This window comes from Eretmochelys imbricata, chromosome 7 (genome assembly GCF_965152235.1).
Source record: "Eretmochelys imbricata isolate rEreImb1 chromosome 7, rEreImb1.hap1, whole genome shotgun sequence".
NCBI lineage: Eukaryota > Metazoa > Chordata > Testudines > Cheloniidae > Eretmochelys > Eretmochelys imbricata.
The window spans coordinates 37,300,545-37,324,307 of record NC_135578.1 but is presented as its reverse complement, the minus strand read 5'-3'; the positions used below and the strand labels follow the sequence as shown (position 1 = coordinate 37,324,307).

The window sequence follows — 23,763 nt, the reverse complement described above, 5'->3', positions numbered from 1 at the left end:
ATATAATTTTCTTTTCCCTTGTCAATTGCCACAGTCAGTGAGTCTTCCCTCCTGAAGGAATAGCCATTTTCATCCACTGATGAGCTGCTATAGTTCTACCTGTCATAAACCAGTGATTGTCTAAAGCTTCCTAAAAATCTATCATGAGGTTTGGCAACCAATCTAATGAATAGATTAAGGATTTGCTAATAAAGCAGGCTTCTGTGTGCCAGTCTTACGACAGTGCAGTCTGTTTTTGCATCGTTCACTTGATCTTGCAAACAAAAGGAAGAAACTAAGAATTGTACTTACATTTTCTCATGCTGTTTGAGTATCATAGTCTGCATTTCCCCTTGTTCTCATAGCACTGCTTGATGAAGTAGACATTGTCAGGAGAGAGTGCTTGTGTTTTGTAAAGAAAAAATTAAACTCATACGTTTTATAGTTTTACAGTCTTGAATATTCAGTACTTTTATATATGCTCTTTGTGTGTAATTAGCAGCAGGCTGCTTAAACAGCAAAATCTAACTTTGAATAAATCAAAATTCTTTGCTTTAAAACTGATCTTCCCCATTCTTCCCTTTCCCTTTTTAATCTTGTTCGGTAGGCACACTTGTCAATGATTTCACTTGTAAAATGTTTGACATGTTGATGTATTAAAGATTGCAACATTACTATCTTTATCTCATGCCAACACTTGTACGGTGATTGATTTGCCAAAAACCCCCCTGCAAGTTAAAGCATATTAAAGTGCTTTGAGGAAGTCTACTTGTATGATCCTGGAGAATATGCACTTTGAAGAGTACTAATTTACAGGCTAAGTGTTGTTTCTTGTAATTAAGGAAGTAATTACTCAAGCAGGGTGCTTTTGCCAAACCAGTTTTTAAATCAAATATTGGCATTTGCTCGGTGAAATGTTGCAGTTATCAGTATACTGAAATTAAAGTGGGCATTTTTTCCCTCTAAGGCTGTTAGTTTTTGACAGCAGGGAATCAGTTTGTGCAAACCCAGAGGACTGGACTTCATTTTCTTTAGAGTCTGGTGATTACAGCAAAATCTACAGAGAGAACCTAAATCCACAAAATCTCTAGAATTCTGTTGCTAGCTGTTTGCAGCCCTTGTTTGTGAAAGTTAATCCAGTTCTGGATCTGAATTAACTTTCAATTTGATACAACAAAGTAGGTTTTGAAATTATGGAGAGTCAATCTTTGGGTCATGCAAAAAGAGAGGTGCTTGTGGTTTCAGCAGCTTTTTTTTTTTAAAAACAAACTTTGAGCTTGCACTTAGCTTAACAATTCTTGGCTGTGCTGTGACAAGGAATTCCTTCACTTACCTGCATTTCAATATGTAGGATAATCTGGGAGTAGGCCTGTTGTATAATCATTCAGACTAGATGTGGGATGTTGTTTAGGGGCAATTTAGGACTGGTAGGATGAGGTGTTGGGCAAGAGGTCCCCGTTCCCTACAGGAGCAACTGCTTCAACTTTCATTATTTCAAAATAATTTAGAAGTTAACTAAAGAATCCTCACACCTGGTATCATTTTAGGGAAATAGTATGTCTTAGGAGAAAATTCAAGAGGAAGAGAAGGCAACACTTCAGAGATGCCAATATATTACAGCAGCCTAAGCCTCCCCCATACTCTTTTGCCTGCCTGTACAAATAGAAGGTGGTTATTACAAGATGATACAGTGTATTGAGCCTTGTGAAGAGTGTAAGTAGCATGACCTAGCTTCAGCCTGTCAGTTTCTTTTTCCTGATTATTGAAAAAAATTTACTCTTGAGGCTCTGGAAATCTTGTAATTTCATCCAGCCAATCTGAAGGGTTTTTTACCTTGGCTGCTGAAAGAATAATCTACTTGACAAACAGGGGACGCCATCATAGGGCCTAATCACATCAGCCACACTATCAGAGGCTTGTTCACCTGCACATCCACCAATGTGATATATGCCATCATGTGCCAGCAATGCCCCTCTGCCATGTACATTGGTCAAACTGGACAGTCTCTACGTAAAAGAATAAATGGACACAAATCAGATGTCAAGAATTATAACATTCATAAACCAGTCGGAGAACACTTCAATCTCTCTGGTCACGCGATTAGAGACCTAAAAATGACAATTCTTCAACAAAAAAAACTTCAAAAACAGACTCCAACAAGAGACTGCTGAATTGGAATTAATTTGCAAACTGGATACAATTAACTTAGGCTTGAATAGAGACTGGGAGTGGATGGGTCATTACACAAAGTAAAACTATTTCCCCATGTTTATTCCCCCCCCCCCCCCACAACTGTTCCTCAGATGTTCTTCTCAACTGCTGGAAATGGCCCACCTTGATTATCACTACAAAAGGTTTCCCCCCAACCCCCCCCCCCCCGGCTCTCCTGCTGGTATTAGCTCATCTTAAGTGATCACTCTCCTTACAGTGTGTATGGTAACACCCATTGTTTCATGTTCTCTGTGTATATAAATCTCCCCACTGTATTTTCCACTGAATGCATCCAATGAAGTGAGCTGTAGCTCACGAAAGCTTATGCTCAAATAAATTTGTTAGTCTCTAAGGTGCCACAAGTCCTCCTTTTCTTTTTGACAGAGTACATCTTCCAGTATGTATGGATTTGTTCTCTGGTTGTGCAGGAGCTTTAAAGTGTATACCTTTCTTACACATCAATGAAAGAATAAGCATATTCTCCATACAAAATAGTGTGTTAAGGTTAAGAATTTAAATACAAACACGTCAAGAAATTCTCCTCCACAAACCTTATTGCTTAGGTTTCAGAGTAACAGCCATGTTAGTCTGTATTCGCAAAAAGAAAAGGAGTACTTGTGGCACCTTAGAGACTAACCAATTTATTTGAGCATAAGCTTTCGTGAGCTACAGCTCACTTCATCGGATGTATGCCTGCTTAGATCAGTGAGGAATACCGCAATCTTCATTAAATTTCACAATGTTGACAATGTTTATCCTCTGCTTCTCATCCTTCCCCATCTACTTTTGCCTGCATTGACGTCCTTTGTCCTCTACTTTAACTGCTTTCCTAACTCCTGATGTCCTCTTTCCAGTTGCCTGTTTCAGATTGATTGTGTGAGTTAATGGTAGCAAAGGGAGGGTAAGTAGCATGGAGATTGAGAGAGATTCCTGGTAGCTGTGAGGTGGAGCAGGTTAGGACTTCACTCTGTGCAAGAGTCCTGAATCCTGAGCTACCTTGTATCTCAGCTACTTAGGGTTCTTCCTTGCTTTCTGGATTATTACCCCTAAATGATCTCCTAAGCAGCTTTTTTCCATTATCCTATACTTGGGGACCAGTAGGTTTAAGAGTTAATATCATGTATATGATTAAACTGATTCAGGCAATATAAAAAACTAAAACACGCTTTTGGTTTCCCCTTAAATTGAACCAGAAATCTTTTTGCCATTCTAGGTCCATATTCTTGAAGACCCTAATCCTCATCTTTTAGCTCTTGGGGTTGGGATATAAGACTGCCACAGAAGTTCCTTTTTAAGGCTTTTTTTTTTTTAAAACCAATGGTGTCCCATCATGCACAACATTCATGGAGAGACCCTAGTCCTGCACATTTCCAAGCCCTCCCAGATATATGGTAACACAGCTGTGAAATATCCTCCTCAAGGCCCCATGGGGAGTGTAGGTGGAACACTGAGAAGTGCTGCTACTACAGGAGTGAAAGAAGGCCCTCACTCACGTACAAAATGCCCTGTTACATAACTGAGCATACAGAGGCATGTACTGTACAATCTAATGAAAACCAAACCACTGATCGTAATGTTTGGTACTGTGTAAGTGCAGTGCCAAGTGCTTAACTGGATTCAAAAAGGGATTAGATACTTACATGGCTAATGAGAACATAGAATCATAGAATATCAGGGTTGGAAGGGACCTCAGAAGGTCATCTAGTCCAATCCCCTGCTCGAAGCAGGACCAATCCCCAACTAAATCATCCCAGCCAGGGCGTTGTCAAGCCTGACCTTAAAAAGCTCAAAGGAAGGAGATTCCACCACCTCTCTAGGTAACACATTCCAGTGCTTCACCAGCCTCCTAGTGGTGGATATTTCCTAATATCCAACCTAAACCTCCCCCACTGCAACTTGAGACCATTACTCCTTGTTCTGTCATCAGCTACCACTGAGAACAGTCTAGATCCATCCTCTTTGGAACCCCCTTTCAGGTAGTTGAAAGCAGCTATCAAATCCCACCTCATTCTTCTCTTCTGCAGACTAAACAATCCCAGTTCCCTCAGCATCTCCTCATAAGTCATGTGTTCCACTCCCCTAACCATTTTTCTTGCCCTCTGCTGGACTCTTTCCAATTTTTCCACATCCTTCTTGTAGTGTGGGGTCCAAAACTGGACACAGTGCTCCAGATGAGGCCTCACCAATGCCGAATAGAGGGGAACGATCACATCCCTCGATCTGCTGGCAATGCTCCTACTTGTACAGCCCAAAATGCCATTAGCCTTCTGGGCAACAAGGGCACACTGTTGACTCATAACCAGCTTCTCATCCACTGTAACCCCTAGGTCCTTTTCTGCAGGACTGCTGCCTAGCCATTTGGTCCCTAGTCTGTAGCAGTGCATGGGATTCTTCTGTCATAAGTGCAGGACTCTGCAGTTGTCCTTGTTGAACCTCAGATTTCTTTTGGCCCAGTTCTCTAATTTGTCTAGGTCCCTCTGTATCCTATCCCTACCCTCCAGTGTATCTACCACTCCTCACAGTTTAGTGTCATCTGCAAACTTGCTGAGAGTGCAGTCCACGCCATCCTCTAGATCATTAATGAAGATATTGAACAAAACCAGCCCCAGGACCGACCCTTGGGGCACTCCACTTGATACTGGCTGCCAACTAGACATGGAGCCATTGATCACTACCCGTTGAACCCGACAATCTAGCCAGCTTTCTGTCCACCTTATAGTCCATTCATCCAGCCCATACTTCTTTATCTTGCTGGCAAGAATACTGCGGGAGACCGTATCGAAAGCTTTGCTAAAGTCAAAGAATAACATGTCCGCTGCTTTCCCCTCATCCACAGAGCCAGTTATCTCATCATAAAAGGCAATTAGATTAGTCAGGCATGACTTGCTCTTGGTGAATCCATGCGGACTGTTCCTGATCACTTTCCTCTCCTCTAAGTGCTTCAAAATGGATTCCTTGAGGACCTGCTCCATGATTTTTCCAGGGACTGAGGTGAGGCTGACTGGCCTGTAGTTCCCGGGATCCTCCCTTTTTTAAAGATGGGCACTGCATTAGCCTTTTTCCAGTCGTCCGGGACCTCCCCCGATCGCCATAAGTTTTCAGAGATAATGGCCAATGGCTCTTGAATCACATCCGCCAACTTCTTTAGCACTCTCGGATGCAGCGTGTCTGGCCCCATGGACTTGTGCTCAGTTAACGTGCATGGTTAGTTTAGATAAGATAAAAAATGAGAGATGAACTCTCCTGCTTAACGCAACCAATGACATGGATTAGGAAGACATTTCCCCTATGGGCATTTCATAACTGTCTATTATGGAGTTTGTTGTGCCTTCCTCTCAAGCCTGTGTTATGGTCAACTGTAGGAGATAATATGCTGAACTAGATGGACTGCTGCCCTCAGTCTGAAAATTCCAGTCCATACTGGACAGTATTCTGTCTTGACCAGTGGCCAATTCCAGATGCTCAGAAGAAGAGGAAAAGACAGTGTCTGTAGACCAGGAGGGTCCATAGGTAGGCTAGTTTTCTATCCATCTGAGGGAGTTGACCTCATCCCTCCACCTTTGCATGTCTCTCAGGTTTTGACTCCCGATCCAGGATCAGCCCACCACGAATTAGGGAGTGGGTGCTGTTATGCTTCAATTCTAAAGTCATTGTCTTCCAATTTTCTTCAGAAAACAACCCAGTTCTTCCTTCCCCTGTTGGAGAATGTATAGGTTTCTGGGACTTGATGAAAACTGCCGTACCATACCTTGACCTACTTACTAGGCTTCTTTTAGTCAAGGAAAACTGATCTAGCATGGGACTCCTGACTGCATGGGTAGGTCTGTGGACATTTCTCCCCACGCTGTTTGCAGAGGATCAGACAACATTCAAGGTGCTCTGTGCAACTGAAGTGGTCAGAATGGAAGTTGGTTGCTCTCTTGCTTACAGTGTCTCTCAGCAATTCATTCATCTATTGTAATGCCCCTCTGGGAAAGCCCCATATGCTTTTGTTGCTCTTCCACACTTAGCCAGTCAAGCAATCCAAACACCTCGAGCTCTTTAGGGAATGGATGGCCACTTCATCTTCTCTGGATCCCTTCGTAGATTTCTGCTGCAGGAAGAAAAGGGCTTTCTCCTCGGAGAGACGCCATAGACTTTGAGCAGGAAAAGGATCCTGAGCCAGAAGCATATTATCTGCCCCTCTCATAAGACCTGGAGTCTCTTATCTCCTATGACTTTATCACTTTGGAGTTGAAACACCCCTAGAGGTTTGCTGAAAAGAAATGCTTTTGCAGAGGAAGTCCTCTCATTTCTGTCATTCTGAATGTCCTTAGCCAGAAATAGGATCATTAATTGTGGTGGAATTTGGAAGCAGTTATCCTGTTCCGTCATCAGAGGGTAAACAATTGTATCTTTATTAGTTATGCGTAGGAGTCCTAGTCATGGGTCATGCTTTCATTGTGCTAGGCATATTACAAAAACATATCCATACTCCTGAGGGAATTCTGTGCCAAAAAATTAAAAATTCTGTGCACAAGATTTTAAAATTCTGCATATTTTGTCAAAATAGCACAATATAGTCACATCAGTTTCAATTATTTTGGTAATTTATTTCAGAATACCTGTCAGCAAATATGTCTGTAACAATACAGACAAAAAAAAAACCATTCAGGTTTTTGACAAATAGATTCCTTACTAGGCTTATTAATACAGAACTTTGAGTAATTCATTTAAACTACAATACAGAAATGTATTTCCCACACAAGCAGTGTGCAGGCTTGGGGGAGTCAGGGTAACAGAGGAGCTGAGGGAGAGGGAAGGAGCCTGGGAGTGAAGCTGGAGGGTTGTTGGGTGTAGATGGCAGAAGTATGGAATAAATTTTTTTTGAGGGGTGGAAGAGGGAGTGTTAGGGAGTTGGGAAACCTCCCCCATGCAGACCCTGGCTGACCCTCAGCCTCTCCCATTCAATCAGGAACATCTGCCCCTGTCTCCATGTGGTCCTGCAACACCCTTCCCATTCAGTCCCTGATTCAGTGCTGTCACCCCACTACCTCCTGAGCCCGTGTTCCAGTCTGTCCCCCGACTACCCTTCTGAACCCCAGTCCATGACCTCCTAGTAGTCCCAGGTGCCCCACTCTGTCTGTCCTGACCTGGCTTGGTGGCAGGGTGCTGTGATGAACGCATCTGGCTGCTGGCTGTTCTGGTGCCACAGCAGCCTCTGGTGGGTGAAAGGCAGAACTTCAGCACTTCTCAGGCAGAATGTATTTTCTGTGGGGGGGAAATCTGCGCTGGACATGAATTCTGCATGTGTGCAGTGGCGCAAAATTCTCCCAGGAGTAATACCAGAGAGACAGTCCTTGCCTCAGAAAGCTTATCTATTCCCAGCCTGCATCTGTTTGTCCTTTCACACACCATTTTTTTTCTGTTCTTGCCACAGACACCATCAGCTTTTCTCCCTTTCAGTTTGAGAGAATGGAACCTGAACCAAAAAAGTCTTCTGGATGCACTATCCCCTGGATCCCATATTGCTTTGGGATTTACAGATTTTTGCTTTGGGTTTACAGTTCTCACGTCTGCTTCTGGGTGTTCACCTTTAAGAGTAAAGGGTATAGGTGCATTCACTTGAGATGGGGTGAAAGAGCTGTGATATATTTTCCCTTTGTTTTTCCTTCATTTTCTAGATTCTGAAAATCAGTATTGCATTGCTGTAGTCCTTTCAGCTGGCAGAGGTGCAATATTGGTGATGATGAAGTGGCCAAGGCAGATGAATTTTTTAAAAAATCACGAGTTTGTGGTTCTATGCAAGGTGCTATTAAACATGCTTGAAACTTCTTGGTTCTCTGCATTCTTTGTCTGACAGAATGAAATGGATTCTTCAAACCACAGCTAATAGTGTTACTTAAGTCTTCTAGAATCCAAATTAGAGTCTTATTCAATGAATCTCTCAACAGTGATGTTAAAGGCTAATGTGTAGATGATTTTGGGACTTTCTTGTATCTGTGCTTGGCCAGTAATCCATTAAGGGAAGATCTGCTGGTTGACCTAAATTCTTCTTTTTGTAAATTACATAACAGCTGTCTCCCCTCCAAAAGAGTAAAATTGGCTTTAGGGAGTGTGACAAAGTTCCTGCTCTACCTTGGTGGGTCTTGCGCTTATTGGTGGATTTGCTCGCCTTGGAGCTTCACGGCAGCCTTCAGCTTGGCCATTTTTCTGAATTCACAGCCCAGGTCGACTCCTCCCGTGTCTGACCAGGAGTTGGGAGGATTTGGGGGGAACCCGGGCCCGCCCTCTATTCCGGGTTCCAGCCCAGGACCCTGTGGAATGCAGCTGTCTAGAGTGCCTCCTGGAACAGCTGTGCGACAGCTACAACTCCCTGGGCTACTTCCCCATGGCCTCCTCCCAACACCTTCTTTATCCTTACCATAGGACCTTCCTCCTGGCGTCTGATAATGCTTGTACTCCTCAGTCCTCCAACAGTCCGTGTTCTCACTCTCAGCTCCTAGTGCCTCTTGCTCCCAGCTCCTCACACGCACACCACAAACTGAAGTGAGCTCCTTTTTAAAACCCAGGTGCCCTGATTAGCCTGCCTTAATTGATTCTAGCCCCTTCTTGATTGGCTGAAGGTGTTCTAATCAGCCTGTCTGAATTGTCTCCAGAAGGTTCCTGATTATTCTGGAACCTTCCCTATTACCTTACCCAGGGAAAAGGGATCTACTGAGCCTGGGGCTAATATATCTGCCTTCTGTTACCCTCCTATAGCCATCTGGCCCGACCCTGTCACAGGAGATAGTGCATATTGAGATGAAGCAAAGGTTTCATAATTAATCTTACATAATTGAAAAAAATATAGCTCATAACTGAAAGGATTCTAACACCTTAGCTTTCAGAATTAAGATTGCCATTCACCAGAAAAGATAAAGAACAGCCTATTAAGAAATACGACATTATTTATCAAACTACAGTATATTAGTTATTTAGTAAGGCTTCATGACTTCTTAAAAATACACCTGAAACCATTTTCTTTTTAGATCAAGGAATTATGTACTGAAATTTATATCAAATACAACAAATGCAGAATTCATGTCAAGAACAGCACTGCAATGTGCTATGCCAATATTAGTTCTAGAATTTAACATTCCCATTTAAAAAGATGACAGTATGAGAATCAGAAAGTTTTGTAGGAGGATCTCAACAGATGTGGTTATCTAGGGCAGCATTTCCCAAATTGTGGGTCAGAAGCCCAAGGGAAGAGAGCATGGTATTGTAGTGAATGTCTCTGGGTGGAGAAGTATGAATTCTTAACAACAAGAAAATCTTTTGATTTTTTTTTTAAAAAATAAACAGCTCATGCCTAGTTAAATACAATTAACAAAAGAAAAAAAACCCCAAACCAAAACCCACCCTATCTTAAAAGAACATTTTTTAAAGTCAAACCCTCAAAAGTTAGGAAATGCCTTCTTGCATGTGCATTTTGATTGTGTTGTAATTACATTATAAACTCCTTCCTCGTTCCGTGCAGAGGATGGACAGTGCTCATTTAAAGAGCAGGTGTTCAAAATATTGAATATCTTCATTGTTCAGTGTGTGGTCCTATGCCTTATTTACTGTATGATATTCACACTTTGCTTTACCTTCTCATGGGCTATTCTATGCTGCTTATCACTACAGTATCTGAGTGCTTCAGAAATGTGAATGAATTTATTTTCACAACACCCATGTGAGAGGAAGGGGGTGTGTGGTATTATCCCCATTTTACAGATGAAGAATTGAAGCACAGAGATGAATGTAAAAAGTTTCCACTAATTTTGTTTGCTCAATTTTCAGATGCCTAGGACCTGATTTTTCAGTACTTGGTATTTATATAGTACTTCATATGTTCAGAGCACACTCCTGTTGACTTCAGCTGTGAGTGTGCATCACTTCTGCAGATCAGACCCCAGATAGCAAGTTTGGGCATCCAAAAAATGAGGAATGCCATTAGTGATCACCTGTAGAAAAAATTGATTTATGTGACTTGTCTTGGAGAACTGGATTCTAGACCTGCCTCTGCTATACAACATTCAGCTGCCTTAGCCATGAGACCATCCTTTCTCTTCCTGCAATCCCCTGCCTCATTCACGACATATCTTCCAATTTCTACAACAGATAAGGAAAGGATCCTACAGATAACGGCCTCCTTTGCTACATCCAATAGTATGATAGTCTTTAATTATATGATCATAATGCATATGAACTAGAAGGTGATGAGATACACACTTAGTCATGGATTTCACCCAGATTTACTGACAGCAGAGGAATCTAGAGACTCAGGAGTATTTGTTTCAGTCCCAGTCTAGTCTTTTCCCTTCCCTCTAATCTGGCTTCTTTCCCCTTTGCATTTGAATCAGATGCTTTCTGGGTGTCAGTGAGAGCACAGGATGAGACAGTCTCCCTGCTCTCAGTTCCTGTGCCCAGCCCCAAGCAACCATTTCAGAGGAAGTCTGGCTTTATCCCTATAGTCCTGGGCTGGAGGGAGTATGCTCCATCACTGTGTGGGGATGATGGATATGCAGTCATCTTATACACAGGCGCTATGAGGGGATGGAGCATGCTCAGGGAGGACACTTTTCAGATTTTAGCTGCTAAAATCTGAGCATGTGTGAACTGCAGTTTTTCAAAAGCTTGTAACTTGGCCAAATTTGGACACATTTTCAAAGAGACAGCAAAAGGCTCATCCCTGATACAACGGCCACCCCCTGCCAAATTTAAAGTCCCTGCTCAAAAGCAGGAAGGTGCTAGAGTTGTTCAAAGAGAGAGTCTTCAGACGTTTTTAACATGAATGAAACATATTTTTCTCCAGCCTCCTCCTTGCAATGGCTGAATCGTTTTGTGTGAAATTTTCCAAAAGCTTCTGTCTGCAGCAGACACCCAGCATGGGAAACTTCAGCCCAAATGGTTAAAGGCTGGCAAAGTTATTAGCAATGGAAAATAGGGTCTTGTAATGAGAAGTGCTGGGCAACCTTAATAGGCTATACTACTAGTTCCTCCTATAATACAGTATTTCTTGCATTCAGGAAGGTGAGCACTTGCTGGAGTGGGGTGTGAGAAGGAGGAGCCCTGTTAAGCTATAATTCAGTGGTTCTCAAACTGGGTCAAGACCCCAAAGTGGGTCCCAACCCTGTTTTAATGGGGTCGCGAGGGCTGGTTTAGACTTGCTGGGGCCTGGGGCCAAAGCCAGAGCCCTAGGGCTTCAGGCCTGAGTGATAGGGCTTAGGTTACAAGTCCCCCTGCCTGGGGCTGAATCATAGAAGGTTAGGGTTGGAAGGGACCTCAGGAGGTCATCTAGTCCAACCCCCTGCTTGAAGCAGGACCAATCCCCAATTTTTGCCCCAGATCCCTAAATTGCCCCCTCAAGGATTGAACTCACAACCCTGGGTTTAGCAGGCCAATGCTCAAACCACTGAGCTATCCCTCCCCCCGAGGTGGTGAGGTCCCCACTTCTGGGGCCATGTAGTCATTTTTGTTGCCAGAAGGGGGTCGCAGTGCAGTGAAGTTTGAGAACCCCTGCTATAGTTTAATGTGCCTGGAAACCGGGTGTATCGAACATCACAAGGGAAAACTTAATATCTAAGTGTTGTGTAAAATGAACGCTCTGCTGCACTTGCAGTCACAGCCCACCCACCATGATAACCACATTTGCTTTGTATTATGTTTTGTTGGTAATGGAAAGCACCAGTTTTCTCATTAGACACACGTACAAAATACTGATAAATATTCAGATCAGGAAAAAAACACAGCTTCCACCACCACTCTACAGAGAACATATCTCTCCCTGGCACAGAAAACTAACGGACTCTGAAGTGTGTACTTTACATCTCCTTGTACCAGTTTTGCTGAATTTGGGCCAATGTTCTGAAGTATTTTGAAACTTATTCTTATTTGTAAGAATCCCTAGGGAGGTCACAGTTATTTGGGCAGTAAAAAGGGGCTTGGGATAGGGAAAATTTTTTGCACCCCTAACTTTGGCAGTTGTGTTCCCATAACCATAAGACATGTTGCAGTGTCTGGTTTTATCTGTGTTGCACCTGGTGCGTGGAATGAGATGACCCATTCACAGAACTCCAGGTGGTCTCACAGCTTTTCTTGGTTTGTATCTAAGCTTTATTGAATGTGTGCAGTGATGGAAATAATTACATATTTTTTCTTGTTACAGCCCAGCATACCTACCTTTGGCTTTCTCTTCGACATTGATGGGGTACTGGTACGAGGAAAGACTCCAATTCCTGCGGCACAAAAAGCCTTTAAAAAGCTAGTTAATTCTCAGGGACAGTTATTGGTGCCTGTAGTATTTGTCACCAATGCAGGAAACTGCCTTCGCCAGAAGAAAGCTGATCAGTTGTCTCATATTTTGGGAGTGCCTGTGAGTAATGTAAACTTCTTTTAAAGGTTTCAAAATTTTGTTAGAGGAAATGTAACGGGGGGAGGATCTTGCATTAAATGCATTTCAGCGTTCAGTTAACAATCTTCTGGTTTTCTTTTTTGCATAAGAGAAAATCAAATATTTTGTAAAGCCTTTTGAAACCTTTGGTTGGAAGGAACTATAGAAGTGCAAAGTATTATTATTACTAACTACTCCCAATGGTATTTCTCAATATCAAAGGGTACGTTACTATTTTGGTAGTAATTATCTGCCGAAGAGTTCCACACTAGTAGCTCTATCTCCTGCTGGCATGAAATTCTGCTCATGCGAACTGGTCTCCCGCAGGGACATCAACATCCAAGATGATAACTTGCTCCTACCTCCTTCCTCTCTCTTGAATGTGGAACACTTCTGTCCTGGTATATGATACAAGAAGGAGTGGGCACTTTAGATAAGCTATTACCAGCAGGAGAGTGGGGTGGGAGGAGGTATTGTTTCATGGTCTCTGTGTATATAATGTCTTCTGCAGTTTCCACAGTATGCATCCGATGAAGTGAGCTGTAGCTCACGAAAGCTCATGCTCAAATAAATTGGTTAGTCTCTAAGGTGCCACAAGTACTCCTTTTCTTCATGGGGTTAAAGTGCGTGTTGTGAGTCAAGGGCTGGGTGTTTGAATCCTGCTATGAATCCTGCTAAGATCAATGTTTAAAGTTTAGAGCAAGATTTTTTCACTCTATAGTGATCCTCATTTCAATAGGTGCCATGGGCAATATATATTTACGAATAAAATAATATCCTAAAATATTACAGATCATTTAGTTAGAAATTCACTTACTCAAGGACAGGATATTGACACTAAGACAGAGTAGTGTAGTGACGTAGCATGGCCCACACAGCAATCTAGTGACAGATCCAGGATTAGAAATAAGGCATTTCTGAGTCCAGAGATTCCATGTTCAGTCTATTAATGGTGTCTCAATTTGATGATTGTGCAGACCCAGGAGGGAAAAATATGATTTGTGCCCATGCTGAATACAGGAATTCTGTACGCTAAAATGGAGGCTTGCTGTGTGCATTTGTAAGCTAAGACTCAGAAGGCTTTTTCCACCATGTATCATACAGTATTCTGGCTAGGAAATTTGGGAACTAATTGAATGATGATTGTAGCAGAGGTGGGGAGGCATATTTTCTGTAGTGATTTTTGGTTAACAGACTGAAATACATTAAAAGTAGCAAAGACAAAGATGATTTGAAAGCAATACCAAATTCTTATTTTATCCCAAACAGATTTCACAAGACCAAGTTGTGATGTCTCATAGTCCTTTACGGATGTTCAAACGTTACCATGACAAATGCGTTCTGGTGTCTGGGCAAGGACCACTTCTTGATATTGCCAAATAGTATCCTTGTGAAAAGTACGTTTTCTGCTTTTAAGTACTTTCATTCAGCCAGTTCAGATTATCATGTAGAACAGGTAAAGGCCATCTGTCACTTGAGCAAAAGTACATGGTGTATTTTAGAGAGTGGGGGAATCCTAACACAGTGTTCACCTCCTACATTGAAAAGTAATGAAATTGATGTTCTGGTGTAATACCCTCCAATTTTTTTTCACTTACTATTGTATATGTTTAAGGAATATTTTCTCATCCTGGCCTAAAACTTAAATGAAAGCGACAAATCACAGCTTAAGGGTTTTGACTGCTTCAGGGATGAGTCTTGAGATGACATAATGCTATTTAACAGATGATGTAATATGTCTAAAATCAGTTTATAGAGCCTCACTTTACAGAGCCTAACAAATTTGCTGGGCCACTTGTCTTAGGTTATACCAGTTCATGAATGAAATTGTTTTTGTTAACTTGAATGTTTTTTTTTAAAAAAAAAAGCAGAAATGGGCTTTTTGGTGTGAAGTCTGCATTTTCAAATTTGAAACTGCCTCTATATTTTTTCTTTTCCTGGGAACCCATAGTTAATATTTAATGTAAACTCACATGATAATGAACACTATCTTCTATGTCAACTAATGTCCTGCTATAGTGTCTCATTAAAAATTAGTAATATATTAGCGTGCATTTTACCTGTTCTGTCATGAAGAGGTATAGTAAAACATGACTAATGCCTAACACTGTAAAGGTCAAATGTTTCTACAGATTTTGAGATGTGAAAGGTGTTGTAGGAGCAGCAGTGATCTGTATGCTCTGTGTGACTATGCTATGTATAACCTGTATGCTCAAAAGGTCTGTTACACTTCCCCCCCACTTTTGTCTCCTCTCCCTCTTTGAATACCTGTGAAGTGTCTTTCCCCCTCCTCCTCTCTCCTGGAATGCTTGTGGAATGAATGGGCTGCTTGAACAGCTGGAAGATCAGAAGAGCTCCCAGGTAGACAAGGTGTCTGGCACTCTAATTAGGCAGCTATCACACACGCAGTGCGTAGACGCTGCATGGACACTGCCCAAAGTGGAGTGTGACCAACCAGATGCGGACAAGTCATCTCTAGTCGCAGGCCATGAGGAGCAAGTCCTTAAAAGGGGAAGGGGCCATGTGCTCAGGAGTGCACTCACAAGCTTGTATCTCCCATGAAGGCCCTTCGCCCGGATCGGCTGGCCAGTGGTTCATCACATTGCATTCCATCGTGCCTTGGGAAGACTTACCTTCATTGCACCATCCGTCGCTGCACTGTGGGACACTTACCTTGAAGAATCCTGACATCTCCAGTGCTGAGCTTGTCCTGGGAGCGTGAGTATGTGAGTGTGCCGTCCCGCCCCCATCGCCCCTTCTTTTGAGCTTAGCTATCAATATAATAAACGTACTGCTTTCTGCCAAACTCTGGTGGGTCATTAGTCCTCCCTAAGCTTACTAGCTGGCCCAATTTCAGGTAACAAAAGTTACTAATATTCAATTAAAATGAGATCTAATGGGGGGACGCTGAGCATGGATGTTTGTATTCTTTTTAGTACTTACTACAAATGTTGGGAAATATGACATGTACATGAGGGATTAGTTTACTTGATTGGATCTGGCAGAGAGAGTAGATATTAAGAAACCATGCGTGTTGGATATTGTGCAAGACTGAATTTGAAAATCTATGTAATCTACAGTATAAACCTCAGGTATGATTAGATAATATCTTTACACCGGATAGTATAACTTTAACATGTGACTGAGATGATAGTTCTGAAAGAAACAAATTCTGATCATTTAATTTTCAATTGTTAAACATTTTTATCACTTCTTCTGTGCTGTCACATGAATTATGAAAGGAAGTCCATTTAGTATTGAGTGTAGAAACTATGTGCTGCTTTTACACAAATTAAACTTTGTTTTTGATTAACTAGGGTTGAAATTAATGGGATTTGTCTCCATTTAAGTGCATTGCTACACAAATTAAAAAAATTCTTTTTCAACATAGGTGACATTGCTCTTTCCCCTTTCTTCCTCCTTTCCATTCCTTCCTAAGAAGCAGTGAATTGCTTATTTTAAATACTTGTAGACGGTAATTTAACTACAGAAGTAGCCAAACTGTTTTTGCAAATGATTAACAATTTTAGAATGCGTATTTAACTGGTGTTGCCTTGATTTTTGATTAACTCATTTATGTTTCTCTTTAAACAAAGATAAGAAAGATATGGCAAGTGTGGTGGTTTCTTTCCTTACCTGTGCTATCGTTGAGGATCTGAACAACACAGGTTAACTGTTTTTACTAGGTGTGTTGAATAATCGCAGTTAACTCACGTGATTAACTCAAAAAAATTAATTGCGATTTAAAAAATTATTTGCAATTAGTCGCACTGTTAAACAATAGAACACCAATTGAAATGTATTAAATATTTTCGGATGTTTTTCTACATTTTCAAATATATTGATTTCTATTACAACACAGAATACAAAGTGTACAGTGTTTACTTTATTATATTATTTTTTCTTACAAATATTTGCACTGTAAAAATGATAAAAGAAATTTTTTTTCAATTCACCTAATACAAGTATTGTAGTGTAATCTCTTTATTGTGAAAGTGTAACTTACAGATGTAGATTTTTTGTTGTTGCATAACTGCACTCAAAAACAAAACAAAGTAAAACTTTACATCCTACAAGGCCACTCAGTCCCTTGTTCAGCCAATCACTAAGACAAACAAGTTTGTTTACATTTACAGGAAATACTGCTGCCTGCTTATTTACAGTATCACCTGAAGTAAGAACAAGTGTTCGCATGGCACTTTTGTAGTCAGCATTGCAAGGTATTTACGTGCCAGGTGTGCTGAACATTTATATGCCCCTTCATGTTTCGGCCACCATTCCAGAGGATGTGCTTCCATGCTGATGATGCTCGTTTAAAAAAAAAAAAAAAAAGCGTTATTTAAATTAGTGACTGAACTCCTTGGGGGAGAATTGTATGTCTCCTGTTCTGTTCTACCCACATTCTGCCATATATTTCATGTTCTAGCAGTCTCGGATGATGACCCAGCACATGTTGTTCATTTTAAGAACACTTTCACAGCAGATTTGACAAAACGCAAAGGAGGTACCAGTGTGAGATTTCTAAAAATAGCTACAGCACTCAACCCTAGGTTTAAGAATCTGAAGTGCCATTCAAAATCTGAGAGGGACAAGGTGTGGAGCATGCTTTCAGATGTCTAAAAAGAGCAACACTCCAATGTGGAAACTACAGAACCTGAACCACCAAAAAAGAAAATCAGCCTTCTGCTGGTGGTATCTGACTCAGATGAGGAAAATGAACATGCGTTGGTCTGCTCTGCTTTGGATCATCGAGCAGAACCTGTCATCAGCATGGATGCATGTCCTCTGGAATGGTGGTTGAAGCATGAAGGGAAATAGGGATCTTTAGCACATCTGGCACATAAATATCTTGTGTCGCCGGCTACAACAATGCCATGCGAACACCTGTTCTTACTTTCAGGTGACATTTTAAACAAGAATAATTCACAGCATTGTCTCCTGCAAATTATAACCAAACTTGTTTGTCTGAGCAATTGGCTGAAATAGAACTGAGTGGACTTGTAGGCTCTCAAGTATTACGTTGTTTTATTTTTGAATGCAGTTATTTTTTATTACATAATTGTACATTTGTAAGTTCAACTTTCATTATAAAGAGATTGCACTTCAGTACTTGTATTAGGTGAATTGAAAAATGTTATTTCTTTTGTTTTTTACAGTGCAAATATTTGTAATCAAAAATAGAGTGAACATTGTACACTTTGTATTCTGTGTTGTAATTGGAATCAATATATTTGAAAATGTAGAAAACATCCAAAAATATTTAAGTAAAAAAGCTATTCTATTATTGTTGAACAGTGCGATTAATCGCGTTTAATTTTTTTAATCGCTTGACAGCCCTAGTTTCTACTATTACTTTCAATCTGAGAATTCTCACAATAGATCTGAAGGACAAAACCCAGTTTTGTATATGAAATATTTTATTTATTTCATACACGAACAGTCAGGCTCATTGGTATGTGACTTGCTTTGCCAGCATTGTAAACTTTATATGATAGAATGTATTGACTTCACACACTTTTAAAATCTGTTAAGCTGTACAAATAAGTATTTTTGGATCCTTAACTGGTGCTTTCCCAGTCTGGGTTTTTGTCAACCTATTACCATTGATATACTGCGTGAGACATACCCTTTGCTGGATATGGTTGACCATGACAGACGGCCTAAAGTTTTGGTGAGTGCATGATTTATGTTGAAACCTTTCTGTGTCTGTTCATTGGCTGACATTCTTCTTTTGAAGATTTCTTCTTAGTATAAAATCACAAAATTGGCTTTTTAGTTTATTCCATTTTGTAATATGTTTTTGACTTTGACTTCATGAGTTCTACTGATGTACTTGTTTCTCTGCAACACTTAAAAAAGCTATTCAGTATACTTGTCTAACAAGTCAGCTTGGCCAGTACTTTTATCGAAGTTCACATTGACTTTCCAGTATAAAGTCTAGGGCATTTTTTAATTGGTTGACTTGAAAAAAGTGTTGCATTACAGTCTTTGATCTATCTAATATTGAGGAAAACAGGCAAAACTTTGGATTTAATGCAGTTGCCTGACAAATCTGCTACTTTGGAAAGTCTACCAGTTATCTAAGGGAGATGGAGAGGTAACTTCTCCCCCAGCTCCCATAAGAATGTGACAGTAGTGGCAAGTTACTACTGCTAAGGTGTGGTGTTGCTTTGATTGTACATTAATGTTTTGCAAACAGTTGCATTCTCTCCAGAGGAACTGTTTGCTTATTTATCGTATTAACTAAAATATATCAAAACAGATACATAGGCATACATAAGAGTGTGTTTGTATTTCTGCTGAATTTCCTTTTCACGCTGAACTTCAGGCATTAGGATCCCAGACTTGCTATATGAATTGTTTCTTCTTGTGGATTGCCAGATCCCTAGCTGTGACTGCATGCATAGCTGCCTCAGCACAGGGATCCAGCATTAAGCCAGTACCATTTCCCAAGATTTCTGAATTTGCTGCAATGGATTCTCTTCATAAATTTACTTCAGTGTTATTGCTGTAGTACAACCTGTGAGATGGAGGCACATTGGTAAGGAAACTTGTAGGTAAATGGAGCGCTGCTTCAGTTTGTAGTGCTCTCAATTCACTACCTTTCATAAGCTCGCAGAAGAAATCTCTTCTCTTTTTTTTAAATAGTATTCTTCTTTGTAGTTTCTCAGACTAAAGAATCTTTTTAGGCTAGTTCCTTAATATTTGGGGTACACTGTCTGAAATTCCTCTGTCAAAAATAAATTCCTTCTCTCCTTTCTTGAAGTTTCTTGGGAGTTTCCTTGTGTAACAGTGTTTCCCTTGCACATTTAATTGTTTGAAGTATTTTTTCTCTTTTAAAAAAAAATTTTTTTTAAACTCAACAATCTTACTTAAATTTTAATAGGCTGCGAATATCTAAATATTTACTTCTTTAGCAAAAATTGGAGCTATACTAACAGTTCTCCAAAATGTCCTTTTCAGGTGATTCTCCCTCAGTCTCCTCCTATTCATCCTGCTCGATCTGTTTCCTTTAAATCTAGGTTATGACTAGTAGAACTGGTCAGGGATTTTCCAATGAAATGTATTTTGTTGGAAAATGCAGATTTGTCTAAACCAAAACTGATAGTGGGGAAGGGTCATTTTGGATGAATCTCCCAATTTTATTTTTTGGCAAAAAGCACTGAAACTATCAAAATATCCCATTTTAACATTTTCTAAATGAAAGATTTGTTTTTTGTCAAAACTTCTTTGTTTTGAAATGTTAATTTATACTTGTTAGCGTAAATTAAAGGTCTTAATTAAAAAATAGAAACCGAAACATTTTGAAACTATCAACATGAAATGTTTTGATTGACCTGATCTGAAATTTTGTTTGGATTATCAGTTCATGAAAGTTTTTTTGAGATTTTTGCCTTTGTCCCAGTTTGGGTCAGGAATATTTTTTGAAATATCAGATTCTTTTGGGATTGAAAAACAGTTTCCCATCCAACTCTAACAACCAGTTGCCTAACAAAATATAGTACAACATATGCTCCTTTTGAGGCAGGTGTAATACAGGCCAAATGGTTGTGCCCTGAAGTCAAAATCTTTACTAACTGAGTAGCCAGTCAGCCCTTGTTTCCCTGATGCCTGCTCTGGAAATGCTTACCCCAAATCTGTGGTTTCCATTGGAGAATATACAGTATGGCTGCTCAGTAGCTTCAGTCATTTTGCGTGCATGCGTGCACACACACTCTCTCTCAGCCAGTTTTCTACAGCAGGTGATGTTCATGTGGTATCTGTCAAAACAAGCCAACAACCCAGGATAGCCTTTGTCTGCCCTCGGAATGGTGCCTTTACTGTATTGTTGACTTGATATACATGTGATACTAACTTAAGTACAAATGTGTTTGTCTGCAAATAAGTATTAATGAGAGTTAATTGAAGCATTTTGTTTAACTTCTGTCTGTAAAGGTACAGGTTGTTCTCAGTCACTCAGTATTTACTGATTACAGAATAAGTTTGAACAGTTGAGAACAGCCAACCACAAGAGCATCAGGAAATGACTGCAAGGTAGAATTTCTTAAGTGTAAAAATGCACATACAGTACTTTTAGCAGCCTGGAAAGATAGAGAGAAAAATAGTGTGACTAAGGAACCCAAAAAAGTTGTAAGAGCCTAAATCTTACCTGTCTCTAGGAAACATCTGTTGCATATCTCAAAGTAAACTAAATAATAGTAATTTTTACCCTTTAGTGACTTTATATACTTTAGATGAGAAAATAGCAACTGAATATTACATAATCTTTGACATTACTCATAGGTATGATGTACATTATTCAAAATCATTAGCCTGAAGTATGATGTTTCCATAATATGCAAATCTTCTAATGACATGGTTAGAAGCCCAAGTAGCTGTGTTCTAAAGAAGTGTGCAAGAAGAGTACAATGAGAACTAAAACACACTTTTCTTGCTATCATATGATATGATATTATGATATCATGATATCGTGATATCATAGCAAAGCCGGTTGTGTCAGCATTTTGAACATAAATCTGTTTTATTGCTACAGTACAGAACTGTCATCAGAACTATCATGCAAGGTCTCTCAAAAAACCCACTGTCACCACCAGTGCCACTAATTGATATTCTTGTTGGCAGTCTCTATAGAGGTTGATTAACTCCACATGATTAACTGTTTGGGAAAACGAACACTTACCATATAGTTGATTTCCTTGTTATCAATGTGGGTTACTGATGGAGTTAGGAAGCTTGCACTGTGATTACCAGCTATGTGCAGAGAATTTCTAATATCAGTTATTTCATGATCATTACAGTTTGCTTTAAAAATGTGCAGGAAAAATGTTTCCCCTTTTTGTGTTTTGCGAGATTAAAAATAGGAGCTATAAACATAAAAACATTTTAAAAATGGCTTAGCGCTTGCTGATCATAAGCAGGCCAAATATATGCTCATATTGCGTAGAGAAATCTTGGGGGCAAAATAAACAATGAAATGACTTCGTTTAGAAATGCAGATTATTGCCCAGAGGCACCTGCTTCCCCCTCCACATTGCATCTTCCAAACAGATATTTGATAAAAGTATTGTGTGTGTTTAGGAACAGCTCTAGAGGGGTCACTAACAATCTATTTTATGAGGAAAGAATTACACAAACTTCAGCTGCTCTTTTGGAGCTCTTGCAATTCTTGATTTTTTTTTTTTTTTTAATTGAAGAAAATTCATTTTCAATGACATGACAAAATATGGACTTGGGCCAAAATACAGCTAATGGGTTAATGTGCATATGAAAAGAGAGCTAGAATCTGGTAGGAGATGCTTTGGAAAGTAACTCAATATATACCTATTTTGCAGATGAGCAAACTGAGGAACAGAAATTCTGATTTACCCAGAGTCTTGCAAATAGAGCAGAGCTGTGAATGTAGAACACAAAAATAGTCAGTCCCAACTTGTCCTTGCTGCTGGACCACGCTTCAGTGTTTGGAAATATTAATTTTTAAGCAAAGTGACATCAAGAACTAGCTACATCCAAATGTAAAGTGCATCTTCTATCAGTTTTCCAAGGAACAGTTGTGGGAGTAATGCTTTGTATTTCTTTTTGTTAGTAACACCAGAGGATGTTTAACTTAGTGGAGAGTACTTTACTTTACTTTTTTCTTGTTGCAGCATTTGCCAGCTGTGGAACTTCCCAAAATTGAGGGTATGACTTCTGTTTTCCTATCTTGCAACTGTCCTAGCATATATTAAATGTCATCTCTTCTTCATTGTAAATTTTATTTACAGTTACAAATTCTTGAACCCCACATTGATAATTTGGACGGTTGGCAGAGGGAACCCTAGTATTTCTTCATAAAATGTATGCAAAACATCCGTGCGCAGTACAGTAACATAGTCATTTGTGTGTGTGACGGGATCCCCGCAGTGCAGCCTGGGACCGTGTGTCCCCTGAGCTGTCTCTCACAATGCCTCGCTAGTGACCAGCAGCAAACCCCTCCAGGTGCTGTTACCACTCAGCACAACCGCATGTGGAGCCCTACACCCAGCTATATTGCATGAATGCTCCCAGAGCCACTCTTGAATCACACAGAGAAAAGCACCAATGCGAAATCCTCCCAGCACTGTACCTCAGGAATTGCCTGTCTTGCACTGCTCAAGACGGGCAATGCAGATTTATTAATTGATTCACCAGTGGAAAATGGATATACACCAGCCTTTGCAAACCTGAGCACATTTGCCACACAATTCAGGCAAACTCACTGGTAAAGATGAACAGTAAAAGAAGTTTATTGACTACAGAAGAGAGATTTTAAGTGATATGCAAAAAGTCAGAGTTAGTTAGCAAAAGAAAATGAAATGTAACCACGCAGTCTAAACTCTCAACCCTATTAGACTGGGCAACATCTAGCTTAAGCAGTTTTTCTCACTGCACTGGATATTGCAGTCTAAAGTATACAGATTTCACCCTTGAAATCTGGGCCAGTCCCCTCAGTTGAATTCTTCAGAGTGTCCTTGTGGCTTGCAGCATAGATGGGTGAAGGAGAAAGGCCCAGCATGTGGCCTCTGTCTGTTTTATACCCTCGCTCCTATGTGCTTGGGGATCAGGAGTCCAGGCATGTCTGGAGGTATTGCTGAGTCTCCAGGCAAGGCTGAGCAATTCCCCTGGTGTGACCTCATGCAGGTGAATCATTGAATTGTAGCTCCCTAGCTGGACAATGGTTGTTGATGGGTTGTTTGACATCCTTCCTGGGTGCTGGTTACTTTCCTTGCTGTTGCCTCTGGGGAGCTAATATCTGGCTGATTCCCCAACTTACAGCATGCTTTAGTGACCACCATACAACACAATTTTCATAACTTCACATGCATTAGTGATATACATATATGGATAGAGAAATGACTTTCAGCAGATCATAATCTTGCCCCTGATACCTTAAAAGGCATGCTTTATATTCAATATCACAATTATATACAGATGAGGAATATGGGGGCGTTACAGGATGCTTCCCCAAGGCACAGAATGTTCACCCATAGGCCTCTTAGGGGTGATAGAAGGATGATAAGGGGCTTGCTTTCCTTTTTGCCTTCCTCTAGCAGATTGTGCTTCCTTGTTTCTGGAAAGGAGGGCTGAACTGGAATCCCATTAGAGTCAATCAATCCTGCTCCTACACTGGTCAGCAGTCATTTGCAAAGTTGTGGCAA

The 23,763-nt window shown here is 40.4% G+C and overlaps 1 protein-coding gene across 1 annotated transcript in view; it reads left to right on the top strand.

Moving 5' to 3' along the window:
- Positions 1-23,763, top strand: part of LOC144267974 (haloacid dehalogenase-like hydrolase domain-containing 5) — a 43,236-nt gene that overhangs the window by 4,644 nt on the left and 14,829 nt on the right. The window contains exons 2-5 of the mRNA XM_077822458.1: positions 12,365-12,571; positions 13,859-13,971; positions 18,167-18,260; positions 22,234-22,267. Coding sequence (XP_077678584.1) covers positions 12,365-12,571; positions 13,859-13,971; positions 18,167-18,260; positions 22,234-22,267 — 448 coding nt within the window. The remainder of the gene's footprint in view (positions 1-12,364; positions 12,572-13,858; positions 13,972-18,166; positions 18,261-22,233; positions 22,268-23,763) is intronic.